At 47.1% G+C, this 14419-nt stretch overlaps 1 protein-coding gene across 1 annotated transcript in view; it reads right to left on the bottom strand.

The window, feature by feature from the left end:
• The window catches only part of LOC146270841 (cadherin-2-like), a 56738-nt gene extending 42962 nt beyond the window's left edge, over positions 1–13776 (bottom strand). The window contains exons 1-2 of the mRNA XM_084706660.1: positions 13562–13776; positions 11513–11621 (exon numbers count right to left, since the gene is read on the bottom strand). Coding sequence (XP_084562786.1) covers positions 11513–11621; positions 13562–13618 — 166 coding nt within the window. The 5' untranslated portion in view covers positions 13619–13776. The remainder of the gene's footprint in view (positions 1–11512; positions 11622–13561) is intronic.
• Between the last annotated feature and the right edge of the window lie 643 nt (positions 13777–14419).

Below are 14419 nucleotides of genomic sequence, written 5' to 3' on the forward strand. Positions count from 1 at the left end.
TAGACAAAGAGAAAGAAGGTGAGAAAGATAAACGCTGTGAGAGAGGGGGAGGGGAGGGAGAGAGATAGATAGAGAAAGAGGGACAGAGGGTGATGGAAAGAGATAGGCTGAGAGAGAGAGGGTGAGATAGTGTGTGAGAAGAGGGGGGTTTGAGAGAGAGAGATAGAGAGAGATCAGAAAGAAGACTGAGACTACAGATTGCATCCTGCGTCTGGCCCATCTTATTTCAAATGAACACAAATCAATTGTGCTGCAATCACATTTTGCAAAGAGGGGGGGGGGGGGGGCAGACATGGACAAGTGGCATGGAATGCTGCTCCAGCTGTCAACAGTGGCCAATACCTAATACCCCCCAACACGGCACCCCTTTATGATCCCCAGCAGGCTGGCTTGTTAGCCTAGGACGTTCTCCAGATAGCGCTCTGGTAACAGGCGGGTATGGACACAGACCAGTCATGGTGAGGTGTACTTCTGACTCCTCCAGATTTATCTACCGGAAAGTTCCGCCCCAACCCTCCCCCCCATCCCCGCGCCCTCTTCCCCCCGAGCTAGCACCAGCAGAGCCAACAGTCCGTTTGTGTGACTCAATGCCATGAATCGTGTGCACAGCTGCAGGCATGACAATGCGCAAGACATGTCTGATTTTCTATATACAGTCTATTTCTGCATCCTACTTTATTCAAGCATTCATTATTATTATCTACTCCTTATAATCCCCCTCCGTATTAAAGCACCACCAATTTTCATATGTGGGGAAGTTAAATTGCAAACACAAATAGAGAAATGGATTTGAGTTCATTCTCATCTGTTTTTTAAAGTATGAAAAGCAAATCACTTATCCATTTACCGCAAATCACACATAAATGGGACACGCATTCGTATGCATGCACTAACATCACAGTCATCCGTATTGTATTCGAAAGTGTCCATCATTCAGTGAACATACAGCCTTCAGAAAACACTGACAATGGCTAGTGTCGGCTGGCAGAAAGGCAAAGCATAAACCACAGGATGAATGCACTGCCATTTCCCCACACAATGCCTTGTTTGTGTCATTTTGACCTTCGCACTCCCAGACAACGCGTTCTCTTTTGGACTCTGAGAGAAAACGAGGCTTTTCGCATTCAAATGGCCTTCTCCTGCACCATCGTCACTCTACTGCTCATCCAATACAGAACAATTTGAAGGACTGGACAGACCCCCCCCCCCTCTCCCATCATCCCAAATAAATGGTCTAAAACAAACAGTTGAGACGGAAATAGTCCAGTTGTGTCAGGGAGGTGCTTGATGTTTCAGGCACTAGGAGGCAGGAGGGGGGGACTTATCTCTGTTTATGTTACCCCTGTCAACTGCCACCCCCTATCCCCTACCTCCTGCTAAGAGTGAGGGACTTTGAGATTCGGAGAACGGGCGGCCCAAAATAACCCACCCCTGTCCCCTGTGCCCACGCACAAATCCGCGATCCGCTAAAAACGGTCGATCTTCCGGATCATTTATTCGTCGTCCAGAGATCCTCTGGTGCGCGCGCGCACTGTTGGGTGCTGGTGTGACGCACACAGACGCGGAACCGTCCCCGTACGTCGTTTGCCGCTTTACCTCATCCGGCGGAGGAGCAAATGAACAAATCGCCCGAAAAATCCCACACGCCCGTCTGATGACCACAGTGGCCGGGCCGGCGTCGGTCCATTCTCCTTGCCCTCTTCCTCCCTCTCCGCGCCACGCAGGGCTTGGAGTTTGTGTGTGTGTAGGCCGACGGTGCAAGAATCACTGGACGAAGGAGCGGATTGTGATAAACCCTCGCCACTGTTATTAGAGATGGGCCTCAGCCGCGGCCACTGGGGACCGCTTCTAATAACAGAACAAACACAGATATGGTGCTGCCGTCCTGTTTCCGGACTCATCTTTCTTGTCTATTTCCAGAGGGATGGGGCAGTGTCCCTGTCTTAATGCGTACGTCTATGAACCAAAACAATGGCTCAGACCCGGATAAGCCTCTACAGAGTCAATAAAAATGGTTTAAGCGGAATCCTCTGGGAACAAGGCCCGATTGAAAACATTGTGTGGTTCGTGAGGCCGGACAAATGGAATATGAGAATGTTTGCCCCAGTAGAAAATGCTTGCTGTGGGAGATTGTGCCTCCCACTAGCCTGTTCATACTGGGAGCTTTGAGGGAGGGCTGTGATGGAAGGCCCGTTGGATCAGTCTTCTCTGCCCACAGCCTTAGACATCGCTCCCCTGTCCGGTCAACATTCACAACACAGTTCATCTGTCTCCGACTCTGCGCGTTTCCAGACGGCGCGCTCAGAAACCAATCACGCATCAAGAGCCTGCGAGAAGATCAAAGATCTGTGATTGAAACAAACAAAGCAAAAAAACGTCAAAGCAACAATTAAATCCCCTTTGCGTAAAATCCCCATATTCACAATCCCGAGCAAAGCCTTCATCTATGACCGATGGCAATGATGTGCTCAAGAGACGCCGCGCGAGTGTAGGCAACAGCCAGTGTTAATCCTGTGATCAGTTCACGCATTTCACCCCTGACCTCTCTCGGGCGCTGTACGTGTGAAGAACGAGGCTTTGTGGCTCGGTGAAATCCCGTCTGCGGGCCCCATCAATATCTACTCCGGCAGAAAAGAATGGGCCAAATAGTGGAAAACTAGTCATTTGAATTCCCACTGGAAGGGAGAAGTGGAGGATGAAGCCGGCCTCCAGGTCTGACTCTGACCCCCCGGCTTCCTTAATAAGCCCAATTCATTTTCTCATGGAGGCCACTATCCTCTATCACTACTGACAGGCATGAAAGGTCAATAACCTTGGCTCATAGCCTGCATATGGTTAGCAATGCCATAAATTAATGACCGAGGCGGATATTCCAAACTCTTCAAGTCAGTCGAAGGATGCTTATCTCCTACAAAGGTCGCGATGCTTAGAACACTTAGTGTGAGGGTGAAGGAGTGGCACAGAATCTATACGAGATGGAGCGTGCTTCTCTCTCCAGTAGGAGACAGTGTGGCAGAGGAAACACGGCACACAAGAGTCATGCACTAGCCAGCTGGAGAAAACTGAAGGTCCATTCACACGCAAAAAGGAACAATGACAAAGTAACCATGGGTTTTGGGCATTCAGGTATTCCCATAATGTTATCTTCTGGTTTCGTGTTGACATTACATTTTCAACAGTGATGTTGATTTAATGATTGAATGAGTTACAAGAAACAAACCCCTCATATTTCCTAGCTACTGTTGCTGGGAAGGGGGGGGGGGGGACGGAGGACTCGACGGAAGGAGGACAGGAAGACTTTAGATTTCATTTTGAGGTGGGTCGTTTTGTCGGCACATCCTTCATTTTAGGATCCTACCCGGTCCACCTCATCTGGGTTCGGTTCCAGGACGGGCCTGACGCGTATATCTTTCAGCGGCAGCTCCCTTCAGACTCTCCTGCTGAGTCCGCAACATTACATCAAATATCCCGGCGACACGGCGCACAATCTTTAATGCCCCTGTAAATATCGACGTTGGCTGAGATAATATAAACCCAGGGAGCGCTCCACCAGCCGGCCGGCCGGCCAGCCAGCCTAAAATCTCTGTGTGCCTCAGCACATGCCTTGACGCTGACTGAGAATCACTCTGCAGCGCTGTCACAACGTCCGCCGGGTGGCGGCGAACGTGCCCGTGTCAGCAAGACCCCATAGCGCTAGATCACTTTAAGAGGGACAGTAATACCGACAGGGCATGTCCGAGCATCTGAGGAGCAAACAGTTTGGGATGTGGAGGGGGGGAGGGGGGGGGGGGATACATGTTCCAATGGTGGTGATTGTTACCAATCACGACGATGCCCGAGATGAAACCGATACGAATCAAACTAATTAGTTTTATTTTTCACCGGATATCAATAACCGGTCCTCGCGCGCGCGGGGGGGGGGGGGGGGGGGGTGGCTTTTCGGTGTGATCAGTGAGTCGTCAGCGTTCCTCATATCCTGTCTTCGGCTGTCGTGCTTCCAGACACACAGGGCCCTCCTCAGCTGAAACAACAGGCCTCTGGGAAATATCAAAAACACGAGCTCCGCAAAACATCCCCGGAGTCGTTCGTCAAAAATATTACCCTGGCTATTCTAACGGCGCTTCGCTCTCATGACTGGGCTCATAAGGTTGCCAAGGTCGCCGCAAGAAGCCGACCGCACTGCTTTGGCACGTAATGTAAAGCAAAACGCTTCACTAGTGTCATCGCGTTACTCAATTAAAGCACATCAATCACCCCATGTAGGGCCGGGCTCTCTCATCCATCTCCGGGCGAATGTTTGCGTGGAACAGGGAGGGAAGGGGTGGGAGGGCTGGAGGGAGGAGAGGGAGGGGGATGGGTGGATAGAGAGACAGAGGGATGGGGAGGGGGAGAGATGTGTTGAGGATGTCACAGCATAGGACCTGGAGACCCATCAGAGGCCAGTGTCCAGAGAAGCGCTGGTGTGTTGAAATAGAACCCGCCTCCCCCCAGCGCCCCGCCCTCCCCGCCCTCCCACTGGAACACAATAGTTGGCGTGGCCCCGCGGGAGGGAGTCGTCTCTTCCCAGGCAGGATATTGGCCTTTGTGAACGCTGTTACAGTATCTGGGTCAATTAATGTCTCCCTGCCTCAAATTTCCCTTTTGTTGTCAGTGGGAATAATGGCGTGTCAATTCTTGTAGCCTCTCCAGAACTCAGCACGGGGTCTTAAAAACCCCTCAGCTTCACATCAGGACTAAAGCACTTCAAATGAGGTGGGGTCTCTGCTCTGGTTCAAGTGTAAAGATCCACTCTCAATTTGCAAATGCTGCCTCATAAGTACATGAATTCAAGTATTTATTTCACTCCTGTGGACAAGAGTAGGTCCTACTGCGGCACCTCCGGCAAACACTTCTTTACACACGCCTACGAGGGATTCACAGATGTTCCAGACAGTAAGGGCTACAGGATCAAACACTTGTGCCGCCATCGGCCACACCCCAGTCCAAAGCTTTCAAGAAGGTGGTTTGGGGATTCAGAGTGTTCTAACACAAACAGAATAATCGTGATGGAGAGAAAGCCGAGTGCTCGCAAACAGTAAGCATTTGTTCTCTGTTTGTTTTTATTTTATTTAATGCTTAGCGGCGCCTGAGTTGAGGAGGCAATGGAAAATGTAAGGGCTGGCAACTACACACACGGCTAGCTAGCATAATGAAGAGAGAGAAAAGTCCAACTGTGGGGAGTGCATGGGAGGAGGGAACAATAAAAGGGGGGTTTGAATACTGCTCAATCGACTACCGGGCCAACACTGCAAACAGGGCTGTCTTTGTAAGGATCTAGACCAGAGATATGGGCTTGTTCACTGAGCTGCCCAAAGTCGCCTGCCCTCCACACAAGAGAAAAAAGCAGAGCACTAAAGTCCACAGGCCGGTCCTTTGGTAAAATAAACATTTCACTCCACAGTGTTGATCTATTGTCTGCCAAGTGCAAGCTGGCGTATTTTACCCTCACCGCCGTCTGGAATTTCACTAGTGAAAAATAACACTGGCCCAGCTACATTTATGGAAGCATATGTGCGGAAAGCCGGGTCAATAAGGCTATTTATACCTGACCTCATTACATAGTGGGGTCATGTTATACACTTTCCGGATGTGTTTTATGTTAAATAAAACTCACACTTCCGAATTAGAGTGCAAGGTCCCCCGGAGCAGACAGAGAACAATCAACAAGAAGGATTTCAGCCTCCCCTCACCTTGTGACAGACTACTTACAGGGAAGGATTGTTTTAGAAAACGAAATTAATCTTTTTTCTTCTGACAGTTTTTCAGATTGAAGCGCACACGTCCGTTTGGAAAGGCGAGCAGTGCTGGTTTAAGGCTTGAGGGGCCCAGGTGTGGTTCAGATCCAAATAACCAATAAAAGGGCATAACCTTCATATGACTGGGGAACCACTAGCCTAGAGAACACGGAGTGAGCCCTCTCTTTGAATCCATTCCCCTCTGAATCCATTGCCCTCATGAATAAAGCAAATCATTGATAATGAAGAATAGTTCTATATTATACTATTAGACACAGTGGAAGGCCAAATTCGAAACAGATCAAAAAACATTTTTTTTACAATGTATATAAACGATAAATGTTTTAGTCAACTGGTCATACAGTGCACGATATAGAGGCATGGCCCTTAAAAACAGCAGTAACTTCCAGAACCCTCTGCCGGCCAAGCACCCCACCAGCACAGAGGGGACGTGTAGGTTGAACAGGCTAATTATATGCCAAGGACAAACACCCACACACACTCACAGGCATAATATAGAGAGACCTTAACTGCTGGCCAACGTCAGTGTCACACACTCTGGAGCGCCGATAGCAACGGCCGGAGCCGGGGGCTGATATGAACGATATGAGCAGGGGCGATGAAAAGCCGGCCCGCAATGTCAGCCCTCCGCAAAATACTTTTATCTGCATTCAGGAATTTCATTTTCGAGTTCCTGTCTGCTTCCAAACGTCAGGAGACGATGTGCAGACGACCTGTTTGATAAGGAGGCGCAGGCGAAAAAGGTCAGACGTAAATAAAATATGCCCTCTCCTGTCACAATACTGAGTCGGCCCTAAAAAGGACCTATCTACACCTCCTCCTCCCCCCCCCCCCCCCCACACACACACATCTCCCCTCCCCATCCCCCAGCCCATTCGGGCAAATTAGCCACAGATGGGTGCACTTGCTTTAATATGTTAACGCCATTACTTTTTTATTGTTATGATAGAGCCTGGGGACAGGTACGGAGTCTTGGATCACGTGACAGATCACTGTGGTGTCTGTTTGCCAGCGTACTGACGCCTGTCTTGTATCGGTAGAAAAGAACTGTGTCTAAGGTCGGGTATTGAAGTCATATACCACAGAGATCCAATCAGCTGGCACGATATGTGGTGGTTATCTAGGCCATGGTGGCGTGCTCGGGAAAAACCAACAGTGACGGCCCGATGAAAATGGATAGGGTCTCATAACAATAAAGAATAAAGCCGATTCCTCCCAATGCTGCCGGCGATGCTTTTGCTGGGAATTGGAGCGCAGCTTTCATTACAACGTATTGATCAGTCCAAACAAAGACCCTGGATTTATTGATCCGCTTCCTGAAAAAAAAAAAAAAAAAAGGGGAGACGGAATGAGAAGAGCAATGGACTGGTCCAGCGGGCAGAATCCCACTGGAAACGCTGGCTCGGCTTAAAACAAGGGAGGGGCGAAAGAGAAGGATTTGGAGCACCCATCAGACAGTGACGCGCGGTCGCGGGGTTGCAGTTGATGTCCGACGACGACAGAGAGATGAGAGGGCTCGTGTTACAGGGCGGCCGTCCAGCGATGGAGAAGAATAGGGAAGGTGTGTCCCGCTGCACCTCTGGGCTCTCCTCTTCTGGATGACAGCTCCTCTGAGCTCGCGGTATGGATCTCATCCCAGGTCCACTAGGGATCTGACTATCATGGAAGCCTTGTTGGACTACTGAATTATTCAGGGCTTGGCTCAGACATCAGCGCTCACCTCATGCACCTAATAGCATAATTCTCCAACACATATTCCGCATTCGAGCGACCGTGTGCTCGCCAATGTCATAGGCTGAACCCAGAGAGACACACAAAAGGGAAACAATATCTGTTGATTCTCTGATCGCGTCTCTCTTTATTCACTTCCACCTGGAGCCAAATTAGGGAGTATAATCCCGGTTAATACTTTTCTGCAGTATTATTTCAGACATAGCATCATGAAAAGGAATACGGTGAACGCCTCCCTGTCTCATTCTGCTTGGCCGAGTTCGGGGGTGGGGGGACGACACCCAACACAGCTCCCAGTCCTGGTCAGGGTCTGAGTGTTTCAGCCATACCCTTCTCTCCTCATGATAGATGTTCCTCGACATAGGTCAGGAAAACACAGTGAGAGGTGCTGAGCATCTGCAGCCTCCCCTGGTGAGGGTCGTGACCCCGCTTGGCTGGTCTTCCATTCAGCTGGCGCTAGCCAGGGCTCCTCCTCCCCCGCCCTCTTACCCACTCGACCCCCGGTTATGTCTGTTTGCTGAGCACCACTGCCCAATTTACAGGACAGGGTTGAACGGGGTCATGTCTGACCAAACATGAGGGCCTCTCTCTCTCTCTCCGCTTCACCTCTTCAGAGAACAGTCCCAGCTGTAGAGTCTGTTACCAGAATCCTGACACGGTCAACGCAAGGAGCCAGAACAACATGCCCAAATGGACTCAGTCAAAATAGAAACATCCTTTTGTTTTCACCCAGTGTTGTTTGTCATCGAAATGAGAGGCAAACATTGGTATCAAATTGTTGACTTATTCACACAGAGCATTGCAAGGTCATTATACTTTTAACGAGCAGGTAATGAGAAGCCATGTGATTTCTTACTGTAAGCCCAAGCGATCTGTTCAGTCGACGTTTCACTACGGCAAAACGTGAGCACACTCTTTCACCGCTAATCTTGACACTGCTTGTTTAAACCACATTGTGAAATCGGTCAACTGTGTCTCCCCAACCTCAGAAGTCGACAACCCCCCCAGCCAAGCACAGAGTACCGTGGACACGGTCAGTGAACTGCCGTTAAAAGCACTTTAACCGAGGTTGGAAGGAGAATATAAACACAGTGGTCTTTCATTGCCAGAGCACGCTTAATTGGCAAAAACATCTAAGAAGGGCTAGTCAGGGGGTGGAGGGGTGGGGGGGGGGGAAATGAAAGTAGGATACGAGGGATGGGGGGGAGGTTAAGGTTGGCAGGGTGGCTGCATAAGAGAGTGTATTAAGTTCAATTATGCTTTTGGGCTTTTCATTAACCTAGTTTTGGAGAGGGAAGCCTCTCTGCTGAATAATGCTCTGACTGACTCACTTTACCACCCTGCTTAAAAAGGCTTTGTCTGCTACACAGAGATGTGTTTGTCAGCTTTCTATAGCCAGTAATATATTAGCCCATGCTCATCACAATAATAGGTTTCAGCCTTTCGACGGCGAAACACACAATGAGTCACTTTCAACTAACAGTAAAACCAAAGCAAATGGGAAACAACGGCATCAAATTCCTCTTATCGCATTCCGGTGACGTGTAATGGTGTTGACTAGGAAGAGGGAAGCCCATGTTTGGTCTTTTCTCCCTCCTCAGTAAATATGACCAGCTTTGAGAGTCATTTGGGGCCCCAAAGAGTAGACGGTGGGAGAACGTCCTCAGTCTGACGTGGTTTACAGTTCACAGACAGCCTTCTTTTCCTCTCCGCTGCACTGCTAAGCGACGTCTTGGGGACCCACCTGAACGATTCCGCTGAAAATCGGCGGCGCGTTCACCGGGCCAGCCGATCATTTCACTGGGCGCCCCTCGAAAAGTCACTCCATTTCATTTTTCCAATTATTACTTTGGCTAACTGTGGAGGCATTGATATGTAAAAGGTGCATTTGCTACTGCGGCAGAGGCAGTGCTTTAGCTTCTGTTCAGCAAATGAATGTGTCTTTGTCTTTCTTCCCTTCGCCTTGTGTATTCTGCTCATCTATTACTGGAATCAACATGAGCTCAAGTAGGGTGAGACAGCCCTAGCCAGAACACCTTCCACAGTCTCTATGGGGTTGGAGCCCAGAATGTGATGGGATCATTTGACTGTTATCTAATACTGCCTTCTGCTAGCGTCACAATCATATTCCAAACCGATATTTTTCAAACTAGAGCAAACCAGCCCAGCTCTACTGAGAGACCCAGGTTTAACTTCTTCCCTAATAGCTTTCTAAATGAGGACAGGTTCATGCATACGACAATGAGGCTGCTTGATTATTTCTGACATAACAAGGAGGGATTTTCTGTTACAATGAGCAGGAACACTCAGGTATGTTGAGGGGAGCAACTGAGGCAAGATTCATTCGATGCCTTTTCATTCATTATTTAAGGCCTTAGGGTGCAATTAAGAAATGTAATGAAATGCAAGCAGGCATTCTCATGGTGAAACGATGGTGGCATTAGTCAGCGCCTCATGTGGCTTGGAGAGCCTTGAAAGCAGACCCCCGCTCCTGGTCAAAAACATTACCACTGAGCAGCACATCTGTGAGTGAATTTGCAACCCCCAAAAAAGGAACCCACGCACGCACGCACACACAAACAGGGGGGCTTACACTTTCCGCACCCTGTGAGAGCTTTGTCTTTCAAAACATGCCACGGGAGCCTTTCATTAGGGAAATGGAGTTTCATTAACGTCATCCCACGCTGCTGAGCCCCAGCGAATGACAATGACACAGGAGTAGCCTACTTCTCTGTCCAGAGAAGGGCTCCATAGAGGGCCGGGGGTGGGGGGGGTGAAGAAAAGAGGAGTTGGGGAGGGGGGTGAGGGGGGGGGGGGTGAGTGAGGGGGGCAGACAAAAGGGAACCTGATTACCCCTGGTCACGGCTCATCCACGAGCCAGCAGAGAGGGGAAATCCATCACATAGAGGATCAAACAGGGTCTGGGCAGCAGGTAAGGCCTAGTGAAAGCACCCCCATTTCTGTTCCACCCTTTCCTTTTTTTCTCTGTCTATATCTCTCTCTCTCTCTCTCTCTTCCTATTGCTCTTTCTCGCTCCCCCTCCATTTCTCTCTGAGTCACACTCGGGTGACTGTGACTTTTAGACACACACTGTGAAATCCAACGCAAGTGGTCATGTTTTCTGGTCCAAATGACCTCAAGGCTCCAACCGTTCAGATGGCACTTTGGTGACATATTCCTGTTTTATTACCATCTGTGAGTGTCAGCAGTGTTTCAAGTTGCCTTCGTGTCTGCCACTTAACCCTTTCCTAATACCAACAGTGTACAGAGTTATGTTGGTTATGTTGTCTGTGATATAATGTCTGATCCAAAATAATATGACAAAAATCATGACTTTGCTCCTGTGCAAATGTAAAACGACTTATGTTGACATCACAACAGTGGATTTCAATTGTGCATGCACACACCACACAAAAAATCAGTATCCATTTGTTGCTAGCTGTATGCCTTTTGTGAGATGAGAGTGGAGAGACATGCAAAATTAAGTTATACGATGTGGGTTGAGGAACATGTAACCATTAATTCCTTGATAATTCTCAATTGTATTCAGTCAGTATTCATACAGGTGTACACAAAATGCTGCTTAATAACTTTACATTGCTTACTATAGATATTTTGGTTTCAAATGTAATTCAGTGTACTAAAAACGTAATTACCCAATAAGCTAGCTTGTTTATTGTTGTTCTGTCGTTAAAGCACTAACATTTCATCAATCAGATACCATTGATTTAATCATGTTCTCCAAAGTACTGCTTAAATTATCCAACACAGGATTAAAAAATTCTGATTGAGGTTTTATGACTTTACGAGCCAAACAACGTGATTCAAAGCCCACATTACCGCCAAAATAATTGTTAAAACATGTGTTTGAAGCACGTATGGAGTGAAGCACACAAAATCACACACCAAAAAAAAGAAGCAAAACACAAACAGGGACACATACGCTAACATCTACGTAACAACGGGAAAATTCATCACAAACTCACCGTTGAAGAGGGGCTGTCCCTTCTCTGAAGTTCCTGGCACAGCAGCATTGTACACATCTTCAGAGAAGCCCGGCCTGCATGCTGGGGTGCCCCTGCCCTCCACAGCAATCTGGAGGGGGGGGGGGGGGGGAGAGAGAAGAATGAGTCATAAATCACCCCTCCAAAATGCACTCTGACTACCTCTGAAACTCCTGGTCACGTTCTCAAGTCCTCGCAGTCGCACAAAAGCATCTGTTGTTTTTATAGTTGGGGCCGCAATTAGGATAATGAGGCCAAAAGGGTTAAGCATTAGGCAAAAAGCTTGGCTAGGCAAGAACAAGCTCTATTTGTGCTCAGGAGGGGAGAGGTCCAGGTCCATGGTTAGAGTCGCTATAGCTCTCTGCCAGCCACTCTGATCAGCACGCAGCTCTGGACAAAACAGACCAATTTGAAGAGCAAAGACGGAACAGTAAAACAGAAACTAACAGGCTAATGTTGTACAGATGGGACCTTTTCCAGTGTATGAATGTCTGTCTACTAAAATGTGATCCTATTGATTTCTTTCAAAACATACATCACGGTAACGTTTCTTTGGGCACCTATACATGAGCTCCTGACCACCTCACAAAATCAAATTGTCTCTCGTTCTCTCTAGTTGGTGTTCATTGTTGTCATAATCAGGGTTTTATAAATAGGTTATCATCTATTAACATTTCTCTTTTTAGAATCTGTTTAATCTTCAACCAAAGACGAACCAAAATAATCTGCTAAAACAGCAAAACTGATATTCAAGCAAGTTTACACTTTATACAAAGGGTTTTCCTTTACTTTTTAATGCAGGGTGATTAGTGACACATTTATAACGTTGAATGAAAAGTAAGCCCCAACTAAAATGAATTAGCAAAAACATCTTTGAGTGGCAAAAGATTCACACATTTTGTATAAGCATGCAAATCTTATCAGCCATACAGGATGGGCATCCACTCGTGACCCACCTCCCAAATACGTTTAATCCTATTCCTTTGGAGGGACCCTCAAAAGAATTTGAAAGGAGAAGAGTCCCATAGAAAAAGAACATTGAGGGTAACCATGCCACTTCTTAATCAGCGGAATTTAAATCGAAAATGGTCGATGCGTAGTTCTGCGTTAAGTCTTGCAACCCATCAAAAACAACATCTCGATGTTTTAAAAAGTACAACTATTTCATATAAAATCACTTTAAATTTAGGATTCTTAGCGTTCAAAATAAACAAAACAATTTATGACTGTAGGTTATCACAACGCATTCTCTTAACGGTTAGCCTATGTTTATAGAGTTTGAAAAGATGAACTGATGCACTGAAGATATAGAATGTTCGGGGTTCGTTTGTTTTGTCAGTGAGCAAGTAAATCCATCGTCTCTGAAGAAAACACACATGCATCCATTTGACACAATTGATTATTCATTGCTATGCAGTTTTGCACCTTAATTTGGGTATGGGGGTAGAAACATTAGGCTACTCTAACTGTTCCCTTAAATACTTTGTGTATTACCCCCCCCCCCCCCCCCCCCCCATTCTGTAAAGTGGATTTGAATGGCTGTTGATTACCACCTCACTGCCTTACAAGACCGAGATAACAATTGCCGGATAATTTGAAATAGCCACCATGTATTCTAAACACAACATTGTAACTATGTTGCGTTAAAAACGTAGGCTACACACATTTTACATGATGAAATTCCATTGTGAAAACTGACCCTGATAGTTCAGCCTTCACACAAAATAGCCTACAACACCCTAGCCTACAACAACCGGCATTTTAAAATGTTATTTTTTTGGAATGACAACAATACCATCTCTTGAAGTAACACTATCTGTAACAGTGGACATAGCATAAGAGCAAATTTGTAGACAAGTATTGCTAGTAGGTTATCTTTGATTCAACCAATTTTTGAGGACATGCAAGCCAACGGTCAACAGTGGCCATGTATCCTATCCCGCGGAACATTAGCATCGTCACTAAAAGCAAGCTCTTGAACTGCCCAGTCCTGGGTTACTCAACACAATCGCTTCAGAAACATAAACCTACCTGCAAAACTGCAAAGAGCGCCAACAGAGGCAACCCCCCGCCCTTTTGTAAGTACATGGATGTGATTTTTCGCTGTTTATTTCCTCTTGAAGTCCGTGATAAATATCCGTATGTCTGCAGCAGCTTAGATGGCTCGAGCGTTCCCTTTACGACAAAGGCAGCAGCGGCAGCAGCGTGTAGCAGCCTCCCCTATCCACTCTCTGCTCTGTTCTGAATTCACCGCCTGGTACTGAGGCTGCTACTCCCACCCCCTCCCATGCAGTCCAATACAAAGAGCCGTTCCGGAATCTCACTGTCTCTCTCTACTGGTCAAAGTGCCAAATTCACTGCGAGTTGAAACTAAACGCGTTGCCCTTTCCTTGTGCTTGTCCGACTCCCCTCCTTTCAACAACAATCTAATTCTGGTTTTGCACGGGTGGCCTGGCAAGACCATATGTTCATAGTCTGCTTAGTATTAAGAGTCAGATCTTTATGGAACCGTAAATAAAGGAGATGTGTTTTTGCCTACTGCCTATCTGGCTTAATGCCAGCTCTGGCTGCTTACTATGATGGAAGCCTGAATTTAAAAAAATCCTCCCCCAAATGTTTCCCAGTGCTGAAGGCGTACCTTAGTTAACACTGACTGATTACAGTGAAAGTTGTTCTTTCAGAATAATTCGAATTTCTTAATTAAACATCCTTCAACCTGCAAGTGTTAAATAGATCAGTCTACTGTTTGTGATGTATAACACCTTTCATCCTCATGCAAATGATAATCATATATGTAATTTCTCCTTTTACCGAAATCTCTGTTACTGTTGGTGATAATGATATCTAAATTTCACTAAGATAGTATCTAACACCCCAATGCAGGCAACA

The sequence above is a fragment of the Hypomesus nipponensis genome, chromosome 10 (genome assembly GCF_054491055.1).
Source record: "Hypomesus nipponensis isolate SF chromosome 10, ASM5449105v1, whole genome shotgun sequence".
NCBI lineage: Eukaryota > Metazoa > Chordata > Actinopteri > Osmeriformes > Osmeridae > Hypomesus > Hypomesus nipponensis.